At 36.5% G+C, this 22755-nt stretch overlaps 2 protein-coding genes across 2 annotated transcripts; both read left to right on the forward strand.

The window, feature by feature from the left end:
- The first annotated feature begins 6935 nt into the window (after positions 1 to 6935).
- On the forward strand, positions 6936 to 11036 carry LOC110796292 (probable E3 ubiquitin-protein ligase EDA40). The gene is made up of 3 exons (XM_022001346.2): positions 6936 to 7498; positions 7586 to 7702; positions 9571 to 11036. Exons 1-3 carry the CDS (start codon positions 7361 to 7363, stop codon positions 10864 to 10866), a joined length of 1551 nt encoding a protein of 516 aa, XP_021857038.1. The 5' UTR covers positions 6936 to 7360; the 3' UTR covers positions 10867 to 11036.
- A 1393-nt stretch (positions 11037 to 12429) lies between these two features.
- On the forward strand, positions 12430 to 21558 carry LOC110796291 (copper-transporting ATPase RAN1). Its single transcript, XM_022001345.2, has 9 exons — positions 12430 to 13016; positions 15416 to 16030; positions 16840 to 17266; positions 17447 to 17772; positions 18731 to 18789; positions 18896 to 19238; positions 19457 to 19654; positions 19744 to 20001; positions 20772 to 21558. Exons 1-9 carry the CDS (start codon positions 12735 to 12737, stop codon positions 21246 to 21248), a joined length of 2985 nt encoding a protein of 994 aa, XP_021857037.2. The 5' UTR covers positions 12430 to 12734; the 3' UTR covers positions 21249 to 21558.
- The last annotated feature ends 1197 nt before the right edge of the window (positions 21559 to 22755 follow it).

Below are 22755 nucleotides of genomic sequence, written 5' to 3' on the forward strand. Positions count from 1 at the left end.
GGCATGTTCGGCCGGACCTAAGGGAGTTCGGCCAAACCTTCAGCTTAGTTCGACCGAACTTCTGGGCTTCTTTGCTTCATAGAATTTGCTTTGGATCGACCGAACATTTCAGAGGTTTGGCCGAACATGTTGAGCTCTTGACTTCATGGATTATTTTTTCACTTCGACTTTTCCTTGTGATGTTGTTGACTTTTCTTGACTTTTCCGTCCGCTTTACCTATTTTCCTACGCATTAACACACCCGTGAAAAGCAAAAGCTTGCGAAAAATGAGAAAACAAGGGAAAAGGACGGTAATTGGGAAAAACCGAGTCAACTAAGCAAGGAAAGGAAAAGGGGACTAAAACAAGCACAAAGGGGTAAGAAAACAAACAAAATCACGAATAAAAATAGACAAAGTGCTACCCTAAGAGTGACATAAATGCCACTCACCACCCTCCCGAGTAAAGAGAACCGGAACAACTTAAGGAGAACATATTCGGAAGTAACACCATTGAGTTTTATCGTATCACGGTAATGCTCGAACTACTTAGGATGTTCATGAGGTGATTTACTAGCCTTGCCACAAAAGGGATGTATTTGGACTAATGTAATCAATGCCGGTCTTATCTCAAAGTTATTTGCATTTGTTGTAGGCGCTTGGATTCCGCACGTTGCCTCAAAGGCTCTGGGAATCCCTAAATTCTTGACCGGTTGTGCCATCTCTTCACCAATGGGACTTAAAGGAGCTTGCTCCGTTGGAATCACACTTAGAGTTGCAAATCTATTGTTACTTAAAGAACGGGTTTGTATTCTCCGTAGACCCCGCAACGTCCTCTCTAACTCGTGGTCAAGAGGATAGAGAGGTTGATGGTGAGTACGACCTCGATCTTGCATACAACAACTCAAAGAAACCGTTAGAAATGACAATTAAAACTAAAACAAGAACTAAATTGGATAAACTAGACTCGATGATAAAGCTAAACTCAAAAACAACAACCACTCCCCGGCAACGACGCCATTTTGATAGGGCAATTTCCGCGTCGTTGAACGAATACCACCTAATCAAACAAGATTATAGAACACATAAAAAAACCGACTATATTGACTATAGTGGCAAGCTAGGGATCGTCCCAAGAGAACGGTGAGAAAGATTCTAACAAGATCAAGCTAGCTTAGGAGAGGAACTTGAAATGGTTTGTAACGAACTAACGATTCTAGACTAATTGACAAGTAATCAAGATGGAATAAGCTAGGGGAATTGGGAATCAACTTGGTTTCAATGGAGAAAAGAGAATTGAACAAGAACATGACAATGCAAGGACATGAATTCAAGGGAGCAAACCAATAATATAGCATTCAACGCCTCTCGGTTAGAATACAATGCCAATCTAATTCCAATAGCACGCTCTCGCGTTACCTTAAAACTAGCATGGTTCATGAAATCAACAAGTTCACTCTTATGCTATCACCAACTCTCAATCTCTTGTCAAGTTAGTGATGAACACTCCAATCAAAATAACTATCCTAGCATTTGCAACTACTAGTCAAACTAAACATGGAAATCCTATTCAACACATCACAATTTAATCACATCATCATCAAGAGTCCAATTCTAAATCCCCAAATACTTCCTAAGCATCACCCCTACCCCTAACATGAAACTACTCACAAGACATGAAAATAGAAATTAAGCTAACAATTGAAATCAAGCCATTAAACATGCTAATTGAATTAAAAATGAAATTAAGAATCAAACAATCAATCAAACTTGGAATTCTAAAATTCAATGAAAATGAAAAGCAATAACAAATGCAAAATCAATATTGAAAAGCATTAAAGGAAAAACAATAAAGAGAATGAAGAAATTAAGGAGAAAGAGATTACTAGAAACTTGAGAATCTTCAACAACTTGAAATTGAAATAAAAAAAGCAATGAATTAAGCTAAGTGTTTCTCTGCCTAAAAGCTAAGAATTCTCTGAAAATATTACAAAAATGGAATCTCCTAAAAATTAGAAAAAATTATCTACTTATATGCTTCCCCGAAATAACATAAATTTCAAAAGGAAATCAGCCTCGCGAAGAGTAGAAGCTACGTATTGTGCGTGCACACAGAATTTTTGTGCGCTTGCACACCTTGAATTTTGAGGCTTGGTCTTGAACAACATCAGTGTGGGCGCACACCTTGAGTGTGCGGGCACACAACAATTCTGAGTGGACGCACGGATTTGGCAGAGATTTCTGGTCCAAGCTCTTGGTTTTGTGCGGGCACACAACCTTCTTGTGCGCCCACACATATTCTAAATTCTGCAGAGCCTATCTTTCTTCTTCGTGCACGCGCATAGACCTGTTTTCTAGCATTTTTCCTTTGAAACTCCTCGACTATTCCAATGATCCTATGCAAGATCAAAGCTAGTAAGAAGCATATGAATGGATATGAAACTATGCAAAATCAAGCAAAAAGTAACGAAAAGCATAAATAATTCCTAAGCTAAGAGCGACATAAATGCCGCTCATCACTACTCCACTGACTACATGTGAAATTATGGAGTAATTATTAATTGATGTTTAATACTACATATTTATTTATTTTTGGTAGCAAAAAATGTGCACGAAAAGTTGCTGTACAGAAATGACACATTTAAACTTTATTTGTGTTGTTTTTATATAAATTTTGTAAATAATTTATAGCGGCATGGATGTATAATAATATTACGTATATAAGTGTTGTTTTTACTATTGTAGTTATTTTTAAAAGTCAATAAGCAGGTCAAGTATTTTAGGAAATTTTTCATAAATATTTTGTACTTCCTATTGGTTATGGTTTTTGCCATAAAATAGAAGATCAGGAGGAAATAAAACTATTTTTTTCCTATAAAATGTTGAGCTTTTAAAGGTTTCTTTAATATATATACGGAGTATATTTTTTTTAAAGCTATAACACATCAGGAAATGACATGTGTAATTCCTGATGTATCTTTTAATATATAGTTATTGATGGATTGACTCAATTAATCTAATATGTACTACCTCCGTTACTCAAAGTTCTTTACGCTTTCCGTTTTAGCCCGTTCCTAAAAGTTCTTTACATTACTTTATTCAATTTTTAGCATATAAATTTTATATTTATACCCTCATTTGGCCCACCACGATATAAAACTTGCAATATTTTATAATGCGAGTCACCATAATTTACCCACTCACAATACTTTAATTATTAACTAGTGTTTGGCCCGGGCGTTGCTCCGGGTTTTACTTTTAGTAGGGTTTACTTTTTGTAAAAATGTACCCATTTTTAAAAGATTGTATTTTACATTTATATGAGAAAATATAACATACATTGTAGCTAGTTAAGATGGTAAGAAATGAAACTTTAATCCATGAAGTTTACATGATTTTTTTTGGTTGTCAACATGCCATGATGCTTATTGGTGACGTGGCGTAATAAGGAGGGGGTATACGTGACACATATACGTTTTCATAAACGCCTTTTAATATATTAACTAGTGTGTAGCCCGGGCGTTGCCCCGGGTTTTGACTTTTATTCAGGTCTTTTTTAAAAAAAATTATGTGCACGTAGAGATGGTGTCATCATCAAATTCCGGTGATGACATAAGATTAGTGGCCGATCAACAACCTCCCAGATCTAAAACCCCACATCCAACAATCTAAACAAAGTCAGATCCTTTTCTTCAAAGTAATAACTATACATTTATAAATTAAATAATTATTCCCTTTTTTGCATTCACTTTTATTCAATGTATTGTTTATTGTAAAAAGAATATATTTGCTTATATAGAAAGATATTACATAAGTTGTGGTTGGTTAAGATGGTAAGAAGTGTAACTTTTAACGAAGAGGTCTTGTGTTCGATCCTTGTTAGATGTTTTTTGGTTGTAATGAAATGTCATGATGCTAATTAGTGGTGACGTGGCGTAATAAGGAGAGGTCTACGTGACACGTATACGTTCTTCAAAACGCCTTTTAATATATTAGTATATATATTTTTTCATCGACTCACGTTGTTGGACAATTTATAGCGCCACACGTTTTGCTAAACCACCATCACATGTTCACCAAAGTTCCTTAATTTTTTTCCGTGCAAATAGTAGACGTAAAGATCATTTGGGAATAAGATGATATGGGGATTTTTTTTTCTTCAAGAGCATTGAGAGCATCCACGAAGGATTGTCCGTTCATAAAATCATTATTAATATTATTTTAAATTTATTAAAAAATATAAAATGAGTTAATGATAAGATAACCGATATGTTTAATAGGAAGATAAACTTATTATCCCATGATAAGATAAAGATGTGTATTTATCATATTTAGAAAAATAAAAAACCTGACAATTATCATATTAAAGTAAAAATAAAAGGACAAATTATTTTTTACCACCTATAAAAATCGAAAAATTATTTTTTACCACCTAAAAAATTAAAACATGTATTTTACCACCAAAAAATAAATTATAACTTGTTTTTTACCACCAAAAGGCGAAATATTAGATGAAACATTTATGTATGGCTACCTAATTCAATTTCCCTCCAATTTTTTACACTCCCTGTGTGATTTTCTTTAACTCTTTCACCCTTCTCTCTTTACTTTCATTAAACTTTGTCAAATTTGTGAATTAATTATGGTGATAAATTATGTAAATTCATGGAGCATAAGAAAGTTGGGGAAGCGATGAGAGTTAAATACATGAAATCGTAGAAAAAAATAGAACATATAAGAAACATTACTGTTATTGTGCCCCCTACATAACATTTTCATAGTTTTTCCATTTTTTAGGTGGTACAAAACAAGTTTTAAATATTTTATAGGTGGTAAAATACAAGTTTTAGTTTTTTAGGTGGTAAAAAACAATTTTGTGATTTTTTTAGGTGGTAAAAAATAATTTATCCAAAATAAAAATATAATTTCAAGAAAATTCAACTAGGACTGGAATACATAGTACTATGCTTTAAATATATAGTTAGGCCATGCGTAAAAATCAAATTAGTGAAAATATATACGTAGTACTGCGATATAGATTAGAGAATATCCTCGTCAAAGTATAGAATGGTATGGAATGGAGAAGCGTTTAACGTCGTCGTCGAGCCGCAACGTCGAACCATACTAATAATAAATACAAGTTCAAATATATTCGACCTTACTATTACCGTGAAAAATCAATGAGATACCCATACAATTCAAGTCTCTTCATGTGTTACTAGCATAGCACAATGACTATGACGTCCATGTTGACCAAGAGAGCCAAAATAATATCAAGATATTGCATATTATCATGAGTTTTGTTGATGATTATTCTCCAATGAACAGTCTTGAAAGCATAAGGGTTTTGATTTTCAGAGGCTAATTTCAAATTTGTTACTCTAATCTCTTCAAGCAATATGACTAATCAAGCAACTTCATAGGCAACAAATAGTACGGGTAATGTTTTTTTTTTTGTCAAACTTTGGCTTCACAAGGGAATGAAGAGGGTGGAAATTTTTTAAAGAGACCTATACATATTATTTATAAGAATATTATGGTTAGAATTGAATCTCCATACAATATTACGATGGGGAGTATGATCGGTGGTTCAATTCCTTGTCGTTACAACAAACATGATCATGACTTACGTTCTTAATTCTTTAGCATGATTATGACTTACGTTCTTAATTCTTTTGCATTAGCCTTTTTAATCCTAGGACTGAACTACAGAGCACGTACTATGCTTGCGATCTTGAAGAGTTTTGAACTTTCAACAAAATGTATTGATCATTTGATTTTTAAAGTTATTTAGCTTAGTTAGAATTAATATTAATTAAGATCAAGTAAAAAGATAAGGATTATATTTATCTTTTTCATGATTAGTATACTGGTATTTAGATACAAGTACGAGACCAAATCTTTATTAATCACCATATTCTTATTTTTTTTTTATCAATCATCAAAAAGTGTTTGACATAACAAAGTATTAGAGATATGACAAAACGTACTTTCATGGTACTGTGTACTTATCTTATTTGTACAAAGTAGAATTTAAGCTTTTAAACACAAGATATTAACACCAAACCGTGCATCACACACACTTAAAAGTAGTTATAATTATTGTTCATATGGTGTTGTACCTTGCAAGTAGGGCCCCGTATGATTTGGCGTAAAATATTTTTTGTGCAAAATGATTTTCCAAGGGAAGACACAATTCCAATATAGTTTTCCCATGTTTGGTTCCTTAAAAGAAAACGGGAGAAGAAGGCGAAGAAATAAAGATTGAGGGAAAGAAGGGAGAGGGAGGTAAGGATGAAAGGGGGGAAAAGTGATTTCCCTCCCTTTCTAATGAAAAAATGTTTTTACACCTTTGAGAGAGTCATGCAAAATTGTTTTAAGCCCTTGTCAAACCAAAAAACGTAAAATACTTGAAAAGGGAAAAATGATTTTCCATGAAAACCATTTTACACCCTACCAAACGGATCCCTAATAAAGGTGGTATAAGAGGGAGAGAGAAAAAAATTCACAATAAAAGACAAATACACCCTTAATGAAAGGAAAAACGTAAGACCTAATAAGAAAGTTAGTAAGAGTGTTTTAATAAATTGATAAAATTGATGAACACCCAATGATAAATTCCCTATCCTTAGCCCTATTATTATCCTTATTCATATTCCATCTCATACCAAATGACACGTGAAGGTCATAAGGTTGAGCCTCTCCAGCCAGGAAATGGTTAGAAGTGGTTCAAACATAAATTCATGTAACCACGTGACTAATTGTAAATAGATGCTAATTCAATATTTTCATTTTTACCTACTAAAAATAAAAATCCGAATCCGTCTCGTATTTCTACTTATGTCCGTATCCGATTCCGTGCATCCTAACTACTACAGTCTACCACATCTAGCCATCTAGGTAATAGGAGTAAAACATAGGGACAAGAATAAAGGTTAAAAAATGGTAAAGGGGACCTAAGCAATACTGTACCACCAGTCACCACCACACTCCACACTCCACACCCCACCATAGTTCATCCCCAATTCCTCCCTTCTTTCTTCTTTCTCTTTAATCTATTCTTCCTTTTATAAAATTTGTGTTAATTTGACCATCTTTTTCCCTCATTCGTCTGTCAATTTCTTTTTCTTTAGTCTCTGCAGTCTGCTTACATAAAACTTCCAAAACCTCCCATGAAATTCAAATTCCACTTTCTTGAAATTAATCTCCTTTGTCTTTGTCTGGTCTTTATTTTGGGTTTCAAATTCCTAAAATGAGGAAACCGAAACCCCACTTTTTCACTTAAATAAAAACCCACCACTCCTCCCTCCTCTGTACTCCACTCCACTGTTCTTATTTTATACACTTTCACACTCTTTGGGGAGAGAGACAGAAACCAAAAAATGGGTAGAGAATCAGCAGAAATTTCTGCTTCTTCTAAGCTCAAAAAAGTAGCTAAGAAGCTCCTCTTCCTTAATTGTTGCTCAGCCTCAACAACCGTCGCCAGCGGTAGCTCCCGCGGCGGCACAAGCTTTAATTCCGTAAGTTTTCCTCCACTCTCCGCCCCTCAATTTTGAGCGATTCTAGTAAAATTGGATTGAATTTTGATTTTTGTTGGTGAAATGCAGAATGTGGGGCCCGGTCAAGAAGCAGAATTGGGGTGTTGTTCGCCTCCGAAAGAAGCTCTGAATTATTTGTCAGAGATGGAAGTGGAAGAAGAATATGTACCCAGTGTCTCATCTAAGGTAAACTAACCTTTTCCTTTTTTATTTTTTTTATTTTTTATTTTTTATTTTATAAATCGTGAATTAATTGTTTGCTTCTTATTAGAGTTTCATGAAGGAAATAGGAATATTTTTGTTTAATTTTTATTTTTACTCTGCACTGAGTTTATATTAATGTTAAATTTCCTTTTTTATTTAATAAAAAATGCTAAATCTACCATTTATTCCATTTAAAGTAAAATAAGCTAAAGTGGAATTAATGAGAAGAAAGGGATGATACTATTTGAATTTATGTCTACAATTTTGTTATTGTAGGAGTATTTCTTTAAATTTGTGTGTTGGGAAGATTTTGTCAAACGAAACAAAATGCAACTTTTTTTTTTGTACCTGTAATATTTTTACACCTACAAAATGTACAATTCAGTATGTTTTTGATTTCAATGTGGGATGAACATGATTTAATTAGGTTTCAAATCATACTAGTTTCATGCCATTATATGCGCCCTTTCTGTAGTCGAAACCTGAGCCGTTGTCGTGTCCTTGGTTCATCATTATCAACCTTCCAAATGCAGAGAGTAAGTACCTGGCTGTCTGATAGTGCCATTACTGTGGTTACAAACATGCTTCAACCTTGGGCATGTAGTTACAGCTTGCCATATGAGAAACGAGTCATATGACACCCAGAAATAAATATGATGTGGTTCTTCAGCTTGGATGAGCCTTATTTGAGTACTAAATTGATTGTTAAGCATCTGAAATATTTGTGACTTCGACTGTGGAGAACAACATTTTTGGATTAAACTTGTAACTTGTAAGGGTTCGGGATTCCACCCAATGTGCTTTCTGTACCCATGCTGAATTACATATTCAGCAGTTTAACTGAACATGGATACTTCAGCGATAATAGTTAGAACATACTCGAGAAAGAACAGTGGTATACATATGGTATAACCGTATAACTCAAGTGATGCGTGGTTGACATGAAAAACCATGGGAAGTATGACTTCCTAGGAAGTGGAAGATTACATGGGTAGTCGCACTTCCTAGGAAGTAGAACTTCCTACAAAATGGAGGAAGTTGCTTACCTAGGTTCCCCTAGGTAAGTGGAACTTCCCGTGGGAATTTACTTACCATATTTAACCAAACAATATCGCCCACTTCCTAGGAAATGCTTATACATGGAAAAAGCTTCTTCCTAGTAAGTTCTACTTCCCACGATCAACCAAATGACCCCTCAACAGGTTCAAGCAACAGAGGAATCCCCCCCTCCCTAATAAAAAACAATTGTGCTTTTACTAAGTTTGTTTGAACAGGGCTGCAATTTCTCTTTTGGTGCGGGGGGCAATGCCAATGTGGGTAGGAGGTCATATCTCCCAAACTGGTCCAACGTATACCTGTAACAGTAACAACCTACATTTGAAGGAACTGTATCTCTCACTACTGAATGCAACAAGTGAAATGACTGAAAATCTAGTGTCTTTAAAGATCATATATGTTCTTCTAGCGTTCCAGTTATTGAAAAATGTAGTACCTCTGAAGGTGATAAAACATGAAAGATAGGACCTATTCTCGAATCTGTACATGCTAGTTTTCCCTCCCTACTTGATAGTTGGTACTACCATGGAAACACAACATATATTTGAGTCAGAGATGTTGCACATTGTCCAATCTTTATATCTTCCATAAAGTTCCATAATTATCGTACCTTAAAATGATTTAGTCATGCAATTTATGTGTTTTCTGCTTATGCTGCGTACATCTTGTTAGTCTGCATGCTAGCTGTGTCTAATGCAGTTTCTGTAATGATGTCTATTACAAGTATTTTGTGTTACATTTATAAAGACATGTACAAAGCAAGCTAATATTGTTTTTTGTTTTTGACATGGCAGAATGTATGCACAATATGTCTTGAACCATTGCTCAACAGTAGCTACACATCATCAAGTAGCCCTGGAAAAGCAATATTTACTTCCCAATGCTCTCATTCATTCCATCTATCATGTATCTCCTCAAATATTCGGCACGGAAGCATAAACTGTCCAGTTTGTCGTGCACAATGGACACGCTTACCTCGCACCTTACATCCACCTTGTTGGCTCCCCCGTAACCAAGATGATCCTATCATTCGCATACTTGATGATTCCATCTCCACATTTCGGGTCCATAGACGGTCTTTTCTTCGCACTGCTCGCTACAATGATGATGATCCTGTGTCCCCTGAGGCGGCTCACTCTTCTTGCCAGCCACGTCTTTGCTTCAATCTTGTCCCATTGGACGAACACTTGATGAGTACTGGTTCACTGTCATCACCCTGGTACAAACGTAAGAGATCAGCATATCTATGTGTTAGGTTAGCTCCTCTACAAGCAATAGATTTAGTAGTGGTTGCCACCCCAAACGGTCCTCATTTAAGGCTCCTTAAGCAATCAATAGCACAAGTGGTATTCTCCTTACGGGCTGTAGATAGATTAGCAATAGTGAGTTACTCTTCTGCTGCAGCCCGCATCTTCCCACTCAGACGCATGACAACCTATGGCAAGAAAGCAGCACTTCAAGTCATTGATCGGCTATTCTACGCTGGACATGCCGACCCTGTGGAAGGACTCAGAAAAGGTATTAAAATTCTAAAGGATCGTACTCATGAAAACCCGTTTTCCTCCATGCTACACTTATCTGATTATCCAAACGGACCCACAAGTAGTAGATATCACAGCACCATAAATGACATAGAAAGGAGCATGCCTTTTCCTATCTGTGTACATCAGTTTCATGTAGCAGGTTCAACAAACTCAATCATGCATCAGCTTGAAGAATTCTTAAGAAGGTTACTGGGTGGTCTGATACAGGAAGTTCAGCTGAGGATAGGTAGTAGTGACCATGAGGAAGATGGAAGAATAGTTAGGCTCGGGGAGCTAAGAGGTGACGAGGAGAGAAGAGTTCTCATCGAAGTAGATGATCATGCCTGCTGCATTGGATACAGCTATGTTGAGGGTGGGATGAGTGTTATTGATGAGCGAATAAGAGTAGGCGAAGTGGTGGTTAGTATTGGAGACACCGATGATGGGGCGGAAGTAGCAACCATCACCGATGGGCCACGAAGTAGCTGTGTTGATAGTTGGGATTATCATGACCCTTACATGGCTAGGAGATGGGCTAAGAGATTGCATGAAAGGCACAGGATATAATGTATCTTCACTGTTGTATATCTATTCTGTATTTACCTCATGAACACCTCTTTTTTCTTTTTTAAGCTTATTTTTATTTTTAATTTTTTTGTATTCACAAAGATTAATTCCATTTACAGATGTATTTGTTCAATTACTGATATATTCATTACCATTATTTTTTTTATTCATTTAAGTAGTGTTGAGTCACCTCCAACTGCAGGATTCGGTGCTAAAATCCAGTTTGTGCTGAAATATAGTAATGGAGCAGGTTATCTTACAACTACTATCTAGAATTAAACATAAGTTTTGATTCAGCTTAATCGCGTATAAATGTAGATGTCTTTTTCATTTTATTGTTTTTTGGTGAAAAGTTGTATCCAATTTATCTATGTACAAGGGTAAATTTTTCTAATCATAGGGAGTATCACCTAAAACAACATATTCTATACTTTTACTTTTTTTTTTCCCCCTTCTTTCGTGTGCTTAAATAGTTTTTTAGAAATAAGATAGAAACGTGAATAGAACACATTTTATTCATGTTAATGTGAAACTCTTGGATAAAAGTAATAACATTTTTTAAATCTGTGCAAATACGAGCAACCCAAACAAGTAGACAACACACGAATTAATAAGTAGTCACACATGAGAGTTATGGAGGAAAAAAAATATTTGAGGGTGATTTAGAGGTTTGACCATTTTAAAATGTTAATAATGTGTTTGTTTAGGAGAGGTTTAAAAGACAGTTTTGGGATGAAAAGAGTAATTTAAAAAAAGCTTAATAAAAGAGCCTTTTGCATTAGAGGTTTTGATGTAAAATTACAACTTTGTCCTAATATGGTCATTTTACACATTAAACAACTAACAATGTATTTAACTATTTATCAAACATTTTACACATTAAACAACTCACAACAGATTTACCAAACATTTTACACAAAGAGCTAAAACAGCTGGTTAAAGATCTTTTTTTAATTGTTTTTTATGTGATGCAATGATGAGTAATCTCCACTTGAGGCTAAAATTCTCTCATAATTGTTTTTGGTTATGCAATGATGAATCCTTACTTTTTAAACCCCTTTTGAGACCGACTCAAATATCCAATTATGAGACTCTCAAAAAGTTTTTTTTTAATTTATAAAAGTTTTTCTTTTTTAATTTTTTTTCCCCTAAAACTTTCATATGGAAGAGAAAAAAAACCCCTTTGAGAAAAGTTATAAAAAACGAGAACAATTGTCATTTTTGGTAACTCTTCTTTAGCAACGCTTTTTCTCCTTTCGAACCCCGATTTAAGCCCCCAATTGAAAATGATCTAATACAAACTATTAATAAATACTCCGTAATAGTTATTCAAACCAGCTAACAAGTAACAACTAACATGAGCATAATACTACGGAGTATGTAATACTCTTCAAGAACAAGAACATTAAAGTTCCTTCAACCAATATATCCCTTCCAAAAAGGTCAATGTCTCAAATCAATGAAGCAACCTACTAATATTGGTAAGAATTTGGTGATCTTAAAACTAAACCCAAACAAAATGGGTTTGGTTTCTCCATCACTCAGAAACCACTTAAACACGCTAGTTTTTAATATGCAGTACAAGCACCAAACATTGTAGTACAACTCCAATACATACAATGCGCCATCTAGTCAGATTTCAACAACGCCAACCTTCTCCTTTCCCCATACGGAGTAGTACTTGTCAATTATAATTATTTCTCTTTTTATGTCCTCCACCTGCTCCATCAACCTTCAACCCCCGTTAAAGCCTTCTTCCTCCTCCCCCCTTTTCCCCCTTCAATTATTATTTAAATCCCCAAATTAACCAAATTACACAACATTTTCAATTCTCTGGGTTTGCTCGGCTCCTTCCCACGGCGTCGAGCATGAAGGACCTCCAGCTTTCATCTTCCCGCGCCGCCGATGATTCCGCCGCGGACGACCTTGAAGATGTCCGCCTACTTGACCACTACGATGATTCCGCCTCCTTGCCTGACCGTAAAAATCAGAATTCTAAAAGAATTCAAGTCAGCGTCGGTGGTATGACCTGCGCAGCTTGCTCTAATTCCGTCGAGTCAGCTCTTCTCGCTGTCAATGGCGTCTTGAATGCTTCGGTTGCTTTGTTGCAGAATAAAGCTGATGTTCTTTTTGATCCTGATTTGATCAAGGTTTGTTCTAATGTTCTGTTTATTTTTGCTTTTACTTTATTTATTTTGATATTGGATTTTGGATCATTGTTTACTAGATTACTTTATCATGTTGTGATTTTTTTTGCATTTGCTTTGATATATTATCTGCTGGTTTACTCAAAAAGCAGGGGTTAACTTTTGAATATATGGTGGTTGAATCATAGTTTGGTGGTTAGTGTTAAGAATGAGTAAGATTGAATCTTCTTTTGGCTTTGAAAGCGGATGATTGTGACTTCTGCCATAAACTACAGCAGCTTAAAATAGTATTTCTCTACATCGCGGTTGTACCCTAGTACAATGCTGGCTTAGTGACTGGAAGTAAGTAATGGCTAGGATATTGTAATTCTTGCTATTTTCAACTTGAAGCAAGCTGCTTCTTCCGCGGGTGTCGTGATGATCTGTGTTACTTGTAGCCTCTTCTGATGCCTAATTGAGCTAGGTTCCACAAAGATTGACAGCAGCAGGTGTAAAAGCATGGCTTAGACATGAGAACATAGCATTATAAGAGGGAAAAAGTAGTAGAGATTCATTTGTGTGTCTGAAAATTATGAGTTTTTGAGTTTTAGGGGGAGACTCTGTTGTTGGTTATGAACTTATGTGACGAGTGCAGACATTAGTTTCAAATATGGTAGTCGACTCTGTGAGATAACATTATTCCCCCTAGAGTAGTGGAGCTTACATGCTCAAAGCCTCAAACCAACAACCCAACCAAAGTGAATAGGTTTTTGTTCCTAACAATCAATTTCCCAAGATAACAAGATAAAAGGGCATCATCAGGGTACTCCCGTAGTTGCAGCGCTCCTTAAGCAACTGGGATGCCATATTTTGTTGGCTCAAAGTCGGTGAACCAGGTAACTAAATGTTGTTAACTGCTTGGCTGAAATGTTTGATATAGGAGTTCATAGAATGCCATGCAAATCACTGTTGATGGATTCCTTCTGATGTGTATCATTCCTTTTTTCTCTCCTTCAAGATGATTATATTAGTGCTTACCCAGACAACTTTTGTTTACCATCAGTTGAGAGATGAAAGCTTTACTGTGCGATTGTTATATGAGAGGTTTCCTTTCACGGAGACCTTGATATCCTAATGATCTTTACTTGAAAATGTGTTAGTCTATTCTTGATCTTAAGTTCGAGGGTCCAGGGTTGAGCTGGTCTATTCAGGCTTCTTTTTGTTTTGATGTATGTTCATAAATCGTTAATGCTTCTCTATAGTTGCTGCGGTGGCTTATTTTTTAATCTTGTCCTTTGCACTCTTTCAAAAGTTGGATGTTTAATTAGCAGCTTTTATGTGTCCTTATTATTTATGTATCTTATTGTAAATATTTTGTTCAAGTTGGTGCTGGATTAGTCCACTCAATGTATGCCTTTTACTCTTTTGTCTAAGGTGGGTACAATCATCCTCCACCATTAAAAAACAAAAACAAAAAAGTGGTAGTTTTGTTGATGGTATTTGTTGTGTTGCATAATTCTTAATACTCTATAGTTCCATTATTCTGTTTTGACCTCTTAACCTCGATGTGTGCTACACTTTTTTTTGGGGGGGGGGGGGGGTAAGCAAACAAAGGTTTGTAGCTCTCAGAAAGATGACATACATCCTATATCTTTGAAATGTTGGCAAACCTTCTAGGAAGGACTCCCTAACATAACAAAGATTTTAATTACAAATAGGCTTAAACTAAAACCTAAAATTGACCAGTCAAAAAATTTAGAAGTTGCTTATCCAATTTTGATCTTGGACACTAGCACTATCTCTAAGAGTATACCCTATTCGAATCTTTTCAATGTACTGTAATTTCTTTACAATTTTATCTACTGTATCAACTCTGTCGTACCAGAAAGCTTCTTTTCTGGTATTCCAAATTCTGTATATCAGAGCCACAATTGCAACCAAGGGAACTTTCTTCCACCTCTGTACCTGTTTCTGACCCACCTATACCATTGTATGATGTTCCTTTCAGTCTATTTAATAGTTAGCCAATTACACATGGCTCTCATACATTTAACACTATATTCACATTCGAAAAACAGATGATTATGAGTCTCCACTGCTGTCCCGCAAATCAGACAATCTGCATCTAAAGCAATGCCATATTATACAAATATACAATGTCTCTTTTGTTTGCAGCTCTTTGGACAGCTAACCAAGTTATGAACCTGTGTTTAGGAAGGGGACATTTGTTCCAGGTTCCAAAACGCTAAGGCACCTTGGGTTAACCTTGCATTATTTCCTGTTTATACATCTTGCCAGTAGAGTACTTATGACCAACATTCCAGCTATGCACATCCAAAGGCTGCAAGCTTGCTTTGACTTTGGAAAAATACTTCATAACCCAACTTTGCTACACTAATTTTGTTGACCTGTTTGTCTTGCAGGATGAGGATATTAAATCTGCTATTGAAGATGCAGGATTTGAGGCTGAAATTTTGCCTGAATCAAATTCTTCTAGGACAATTCCAAATAAAACATTGTTGGGGCAGTTCAATATAGGAGGCATGACTTGTGCAGCGTGTGTCAACTCTGTTGAAGGTATTTTGAGGGAGCTCCCTGGGGTAGCCAGAGCTGTGGTTTCCCTGACAACTTCATTAGCAGAAGTTCAATATGATCCGTCTATAGTCAGCAAGGATAGCATTGTCAACGCCATTGAAGATGCTGGATTTGAAGCTTCACTTGTACAGAGCAGTGAGCAGGGAAAAATAATTCTCGAGGTTCTGGGAATTTTGGGTGACCTGGATTTACAGTCTCTGGAAGGATTGCTTTGTCATATAAATGGGGTGCTACGATTTCGTTTTGATAGGAATTCAAGAGAGCTAGAAGTTTGCTTTGATTCTGAAGTCATTGGTTCTCGGTCCTTGGTTGACGCAATTGAGGAGGCTAGTGGTGGCCGATATAAGTTAAGTGTGAAGAACCCCTATGCGAGAATGACTTCTAAAGATTTGGAAGAATCGTCAAAAATGTTTCAGCTTTTCACATCCAGTCTATATCTTAGTGTGAGTGTTACTTATTCTGCTACTTGGTTGTTAATGGTTCCATTGAGCCTCAGTGAATCCTTTCAATTTTCCTGCTTTAAAATATCATTTTTGCACCCTTGTTTTTAGTCCTTCCTTCATTGACTGTAAGGTCCGTAACTGTACCTTGTCATGTTCCAGTAGCTTAGTGGTTTTAACCTTCTAGCTGTTCTGCTTTATATCCTCAGTTCAATAGTCGTTATGCCCTCATATAGTTCCCTTAATCACGTGTTTTAGATTGGGGATTATTTGAAACAAAGCATTTATAGAATATGCATGCATGTAGAGTAAGAGAGGCTGCTTAGTTGACTTCAGATCCTTGTAAGTTGTAACTACAATGTAGGAAAGGTCAAGCTTCAATCTATGACTTCTGTCTTCAGAAACTGGTTCGACCTTATATCTTGGCGTACATCAAGTATTGAGCCATAATTGGTGCTTTCTATATCTTTAAAAAAAGAAGAAGTATGCTTCCCTTGTACTTATCTCTACAGGTGATTGGCTGTTTAATCATTTAGGATTGAGTCTTGTGATTGTAAACCAGAAATTTAGACGTATGTTTGAATTGTATATCAAAACAACCAGCTAATGCCAGATTCTTGAGGTTGCCTGCTAATGCATTATGCATGTATTTGTAAAGTTCAGAAAAGAAGACACACCAAAAAACAATCTTTCGATTACAAAATAAAGAATAGATATTTCTCAGTTTCATGTAAAAAGAAGTCCCAGTGACTATCTGTTGCTTGTTTAACATTAGGAACTTACACATTCAATTTTGTATATCAAAACGACAGGTTCCTGTGTTTCTTATACGTGTCTGCCCCCACGTACCGTTGTTATATCCTTTTCTTCTGTGGCGATGTGGACCTTTCTTGATGAGAGATTGGCTGACGTGGGCGTTGGTGAGTCTTGTTCAGTTTGTCATTGGAAAACGTTTCTATATAGCAGCTGCCAAAGCATTAAGGCGTGGAGCAACAAATATGGACGTATTAGTGGCATTGGGAACTTCAGCTTCTTACTTCTATTCTGTCTGCGCTCTTCTTTATGGGGCTGTTACTGGTTTCTGGTCTCCAACATACTTTGAAACAAGTGCCATGTTAATAACGTTTGTTCTGTTGGGAAAGTATTTGGAGTCCTTGGCTAAGGGTAAAACATCAGATGCTATCAAGAAGCTTGTTGAACTTACACCTGCGACAGCATTGCTGCTTGTGAAAGACAAAGGTATGCTTACTGAGTGCCACTTTTAAATTAGTTTGAGTTGGATTTTTTTTATTATTGATAAGTTTGTATGCGCAAACAATTTGAGGATAAAAAGTGTAATAATATATTATATTATTGCTGTGTCTGAAATTATTGATTTGAGTATTTCACATGGTGAATTGGTTTGTTTTTATTCCGTAGGTGGGAAATGTGTAGGGGAACGCGAAATTGATGCTTTGTTAATTCAACCTGGTGATCCATTGAAAGTTCTCCCTGGTACTAAGGTTCCTGTAGATGGTGTAGTGTTGTGGGGTTCAAGTTATGTCAATGAAAGTATGGTCACTGGTGAATCTGTCCCTGTCTCCAAGGAGGTTAATACACAAGTGATTGGGGGCACAATGAATTTGCATGGGGTTCTTCATATTCAGGCCACCAAAGTCGGGTCTGACACATTTTTGAGTCAGATAATAAATCTGGTTGAAACTGCACAAATGTCTAAAGCTCCGATACAGAAGTTCGCCGACTTTGTAAGTATTCAGTTGGGGTTGGTGATATGAAGTTATGTTTTAACGATCAATTGTCATTTTGTTTCTGAATATGTATTGTCATTGCTTGGGAAGTGGTGGGACTTGGGATATAGATTATTTTATTGTCATAATTGGAAAATTACTCTCCTGTTGGTTTTTTTCTAGGGAGTAATATACACTTCCCACATTGGTGATAGTTACCATGCAAGCCTCTCCCAGAAGGAAAACACTATAAATTTTGATGCTTTCTAAATGCTTAGAGTTCTTCTGTTAATTTTGGTTCTTTTTTAATGCATACTGTTCTTCGATTTAATGCTTAAAGGGCTCGGCAAAACTGTAATGTCCTTGTATTGAAGATGTAGGAGAAAAGCATCTATGATGACTTAATTTTTCTAGCCATGCATCATATTTCTTAATAATATGAACAACCTAGAAGGCCTAGAAAGGATAAAACACTGGCATGTTCTCCATCTATAGCCAGATGGCATATATTTCCAAATATAGCGGGTTCGATACTATCCTATGAGGATAACATGTTTATTATTTTACAACTTGAGGGGTGATCTTGAGTCTATCCTTCATCTTTTGAGCACTATCTACCATCACGGCATGCTATAGTACATTCTTCAGGTTGGATAACTTCCACTGACCCTGTCATGTGAGTTGATGCTTTGATCCATTTAAAAGCTGTTAGCTCTGTTTGCATTAAGCTTTGGCTGCTACTATTTTGCACCTGTGGAGTTTAGTAAATAAATGTGGCTGTTACAAAAAATTTTGCACCTATGAGTTGTTATTTGGAAGGTTAACCCATTTAATTTTGCATCTTGTTATTTAGCCAAGAATTAGCGTAATGGTGGAATTAGCTATGAAGTTACTTTGATTTTCTGTTATGCTACAAATTTTTTTCTACTCCTTTATCATCGTTAATCTCTCACAAACTGACACGATTTTAATATAGGTTGCAAGCATATTTGTTCCCACTGTGGTTGTTCTTGCATTGTTTACACTGTTGGGCTGGTAAGTCAATGCTGATTTCTTTCACTTATGTATTTAGTTCATAATGATACTTTAAAAGCATTTCTCGGTACTAAATGTAATTTCTTTTCGCTACTAATCATTCTAGGTACATTGGTGGAGTGACCGGAGCTTATCCACAAAGCTGGTTGCCAGAGAATGGCAATTATTTTGTGTTTGCCCTGATGTTTGCAATATCAGTTGTGGTAATTGCTTGTCCATGTGCTCTGGGTTTGGCTACACCTACCGCTGTCATGGTTGCAACTGGGATTGGTGCAAAACATGGTGTGCTTATAAAAGGAGGAGATGCATTGGAAATGGCTCAAAAGGTCACGTATGTCATATTCGATAAAACGGGGACTCTTACGCAGGGAAAAGCCACAGTGACAACTGCTAAAGTTTTCACTGGCATGGATCGAGGAGAATTTCTTAGATTGGTGGCTTCAGCTGAGGTGAATTTTCCTCAGTTACGACTGTCGGCTGACAATTTTCTATAATAGGTGCATCTGTCGGTTTCTAGTTCGACCTGACTGCCTTAAAGTTATACTTTGATTGTTGTTTTGTTCACCTATTAGAACAAAATCCTCTTTATTTAAGCATAAAAATTGACATTGAGTCAAAGCTTTTTCCTGTTTGTATGTTGATCTCATATATGTATTTCATGTTACAGGCTAGTAGTGAGCATCCTTTGGCAAAAGCAGTCGTTGAATATGCTCGGCATTTCCATTTCTTTGAGCCTTCTGACACCAAAGACTCACAGAAGAATGACAAGGATTCCAAATATTCTGGATGGCTTTTAGATGTTTCAAATTTCATTGCTGTGCCTGGAAGAGGAGTCCGGTGTTCTGTTGATGGAAAGCATGTTCTGGTAAGTTCCTGACAATTAAGGTTTTCAATGTACGTCAAACAGAAGGTTATACATGTTAATGAGGGCTCAACTATAAATTTTGATGACAGATTGGAAACAGGAAGCTGCTTACTGAAAATGGGATGGCAATACCTACACACGTTGAGAAGTTTTTGGTAGAGTTAGAAGAGGGTGCACAGACAGGAGTACTTGTTGCCTGTGATGATGTTCTAATTGGTGTTCTAGGAATAGCTGATCCTTTGAAGAGAGAAGCTGCTGTTGTTGTCGAGGGTCTTATCAAAATGGGCATTACACCTGTCATGGTCACCGGGGACAACTGGCGAACAGCTCAAGCTGTTGCAAAGGAGGTAGTTACTGATCTTTTAACGCCATGGTTATATTTGTTCTCTGCCTCTCTTACATCTTCCACATTTCATTTTGTCGTTTTGTTTCTGAAAATATTCTAGAAAGTAACTTAGGGGTTGTTTGGTTGACAACTAAAAATGGGGGGAAATGGAAATTCATGGGAATTTATAGATATGGTAGTTGTTTGGTTGACAACTAAAAATGGGGGGAAATGGACATTCATGGGAATTTTATAGATATGGTAGTTGTTTGGTTGACATAAAAAAGGAAAAATTGATGTTGGAATTCATGGGAAGTTGGAATTCCTACCAAACATAGGAAGTAAATTACTTATTCCCCCCCCCCCCCCCCCCCCCCCCCCCCTGGTCAATCAAACTGCATGGGAATTTCTAATTCCCATGTTGTCAACCAAACAACTTAAGGAAGTTTACATGAATTTAACAAGGGAAGTAATTTCCCTTGAATTATAACTTTTTATTGGAACTAAATTCCCATGTCAACCAAACAAGCCCTTAATATATTGAAGTTGCTTTTCTGGCTTACTGCATTAATCCAGTCATTTGATGCGGTAAGCGACTTCTTTATTTATTCTAAAGCAAAACCATTAATAAGCAAGAGTTCCTAGAAAGCATGCATGACATATATTATTTCTATGAACACAATAAAAGCTATTGCAGAAGCAATTATATCCAATTATCTTCTCAAAAGTTGTGATGTTGCCCTTGTGCTTCATCAAAACAAAAGATGACAAGGAAATCACTTGTGCTGGCAGGTGGGTATACACGATGTAAGGGCTGAAGTGATGCCAGCTGGAAAAGCAGAAGTAGTTCGTTCGTTTCAAAGTAATGGAAGTGTGGTGGCAATGGTAGGTGACGGTATCAATGACTCACCTGCACTTGCTGCCGCGGATGTTGGTATGGCCATAGGTGCAGGAACAGACGTGGCCATCGAGGCTGCAGATTATGTGTTGATGAGGAGTAATCTAGAAGATGTAATAACAGCCATCGATCTTTCAAAGAAGACGTTCACACGTATCCGGCTGAACTACGTGTTCGCCATGGCTTACAACTTAATAGCCATACCCGTGGCAGCAGGTGTATTTTATCCATGGATAAGATTAAAGTTGCCCCCTTGGGTGGCTGGTGCTTGTATGGCACTCTCTTCCATAAGTGTTGTTTGTTCATCATTGCTTCTTAGGACTTATAAAAAACCCAGATTGACAAGTATACTCGAAATAACTATAGAATAGGACTGGGAACATTATAAATTTGGGGAAAAGGCACCCTCAAGTTCTGTACATGTGTGATATGATGTTTTAATGGTATTGGGGTTGAAATTAGCTGCCTCGCGTTCCTGTAAATGACAACTGTTGTAACATATTCAATTTACTCTGTAGTGTTTTTCCTTTGTGGTCTGCAAAGAAATGCCATTGCCTTTGTGTGGAATGGGCATCAACGTGAGCTGGGAAGTGTTATTTGTAATGCTAACGTTGTATATGCTGAGTTAGGATCAAAGCCTAAGCATGAGCAAAATTTGCCATTCTCTCTTTCTTTCCTTCACCTCACTTTCGCTAACTTTGCTTTTACCCTCCCCAATTTATTTTCCGTTTCTTGCAATATTAGGCTTGCCCAGTAGATCATACAACATCTATAAAGATATCAAAACTTACAAATACAAAATAATTTTGGATCAAACGAAATTTAATCCGACAAAACCACGATCGTTGTGGGTGAGATATGACAGTAATTAGTATCCTCTTTCACATCGCTGTTTGATACAACCTTCAACGGAGGAATTAGGGTTTTGGAGGAAGAGCAAGGTCATACTTTCTTCCTCTTCTTTTATTACTACATTAATTAATTAAGTTTAATAATCAGAACCGATAATCAAATTTCCTGATAAGGCTGGCAATTAGTTTGGCAAGAAAAACAGTTTAAAAGGAAGACCCAGTTTAAAAGCATAGAGTGGTCGGAATTTTTGTTTGGGCTCTTGTTACAACTTTCTGAAGTTAAATTGTTACTCCCTCTACTTCCGAGTACTCGCAACACTTGTATGTTCCGATCTTTCTGAATATTACGATCATTTACTTTATTGTTTTTTTCTCCTACTAACCCTACTTAGTAAAAAAATTATTGGTTCTCTCCTTCTAACCCCATTTGCACCAATTCTTTATGGGAGTAGTTCTTTCTTTCACAAAGAATTAAAATATGTACTTAAATCTTTGCCCCAACTGGTGCTTCACCACAAATATCAGCTGTCATCAAAATGGTAGGATTCTGATTGCATGGGATCCTGATTCTTTTGAGGTGGATATCATACATATGAGCAGCCAGTTGATTCATTGTCATATAGTCACTAAAGGGTCTGGTGTGGGTTTCTATGGCACTTTTGTATATGGGTTTAACTTTCCCAAAGATAGGGAGCCTCTGTGGGACAGCCTTAAGAGTATTGGAAGCATGTGCAATGACCCTTGGGTTGTGATGGGAGACTTTAATGCTGTCATGGAACTGGAAGACAGAATTGGATCAACAGTCAGACTCAATGAAATTCAACCCATGAGTAACTGCATGAGCTTGTGTAATTTTTCTGTCATCAAAACTGTGGGAAGGCATTTTACTTGGAATAATAAACAGGAGGGAGCAGATAGAGTGTTCTCCAGGATTGATAGAGTTCTAAGCAACACAAAATGGAGTGATATTTTTGAAACTGCTGAGGCTGCCTACTTAGATGAAGCCACTTTTGATCATTGCCCAATG

This window comes from Spinacia oleracea, chromosome 1 (genome assembly GCF_020520425.1).
Source record: "Spinacia oleracea cultivar Varoflay chromosome 1, BTI_SOV_V1, whole genome shotgun sequence".
Classification (NCBI taxonomy): Eukaryota; Viridiplantae; Streptophyta; class Magnoliopsida; order Caryophyllales; family Amaranthaceae; genus Spinacia; species Spinacia oleracea.

Excerpts from the sequence above, each read along its gene's own strand:
- LOC110796292 (XM_022001346.2), top strand. The coding sequence starts at position 7,361 with ATGGGTAGAGAATCAGCAGAAATTTCTGCTTCTTCTAAGCTCAAAAAA. Across the intron at positions 7,499-7,585 it reads GCGGCACAAGCTTTAATTCC|AATGTGGGGCCCGGTCAAGA; the intron begins GTAAGTTTTCCT and ends GGTGAAATGCAG. Across the intron at positions 7,703-9,570 it reads TACCCAGTGTCTCATCTAAG|AATGTATGCACAATATGTCT; the intron begins GTAAACTAACCT and ends TTGACATGGCAG.
- LOC110796291 (XM_022001345.2), top strand. The coding sequence starts at position 12,735 with ATGAAGGACCTCCAGCTTTCATCTTCCCGCGCCGCCGATGATTCCGCC. Across the intron at positions 16,031-16,839 it reads CATCCAGTCTATATCTTAGT|GTTCCTGTGTTTCTTATACG; the intron begins GTGAGTGTTACT and ends TCAAAACGACAG. Across the intron at positions 18,790-18,895 it reads TTGTTTACACTGTTGGGCTG|GTACATTGGTGGAGTGACCG; the intron begins GTAAGTCAATGC and ends TAATCATTCTAG.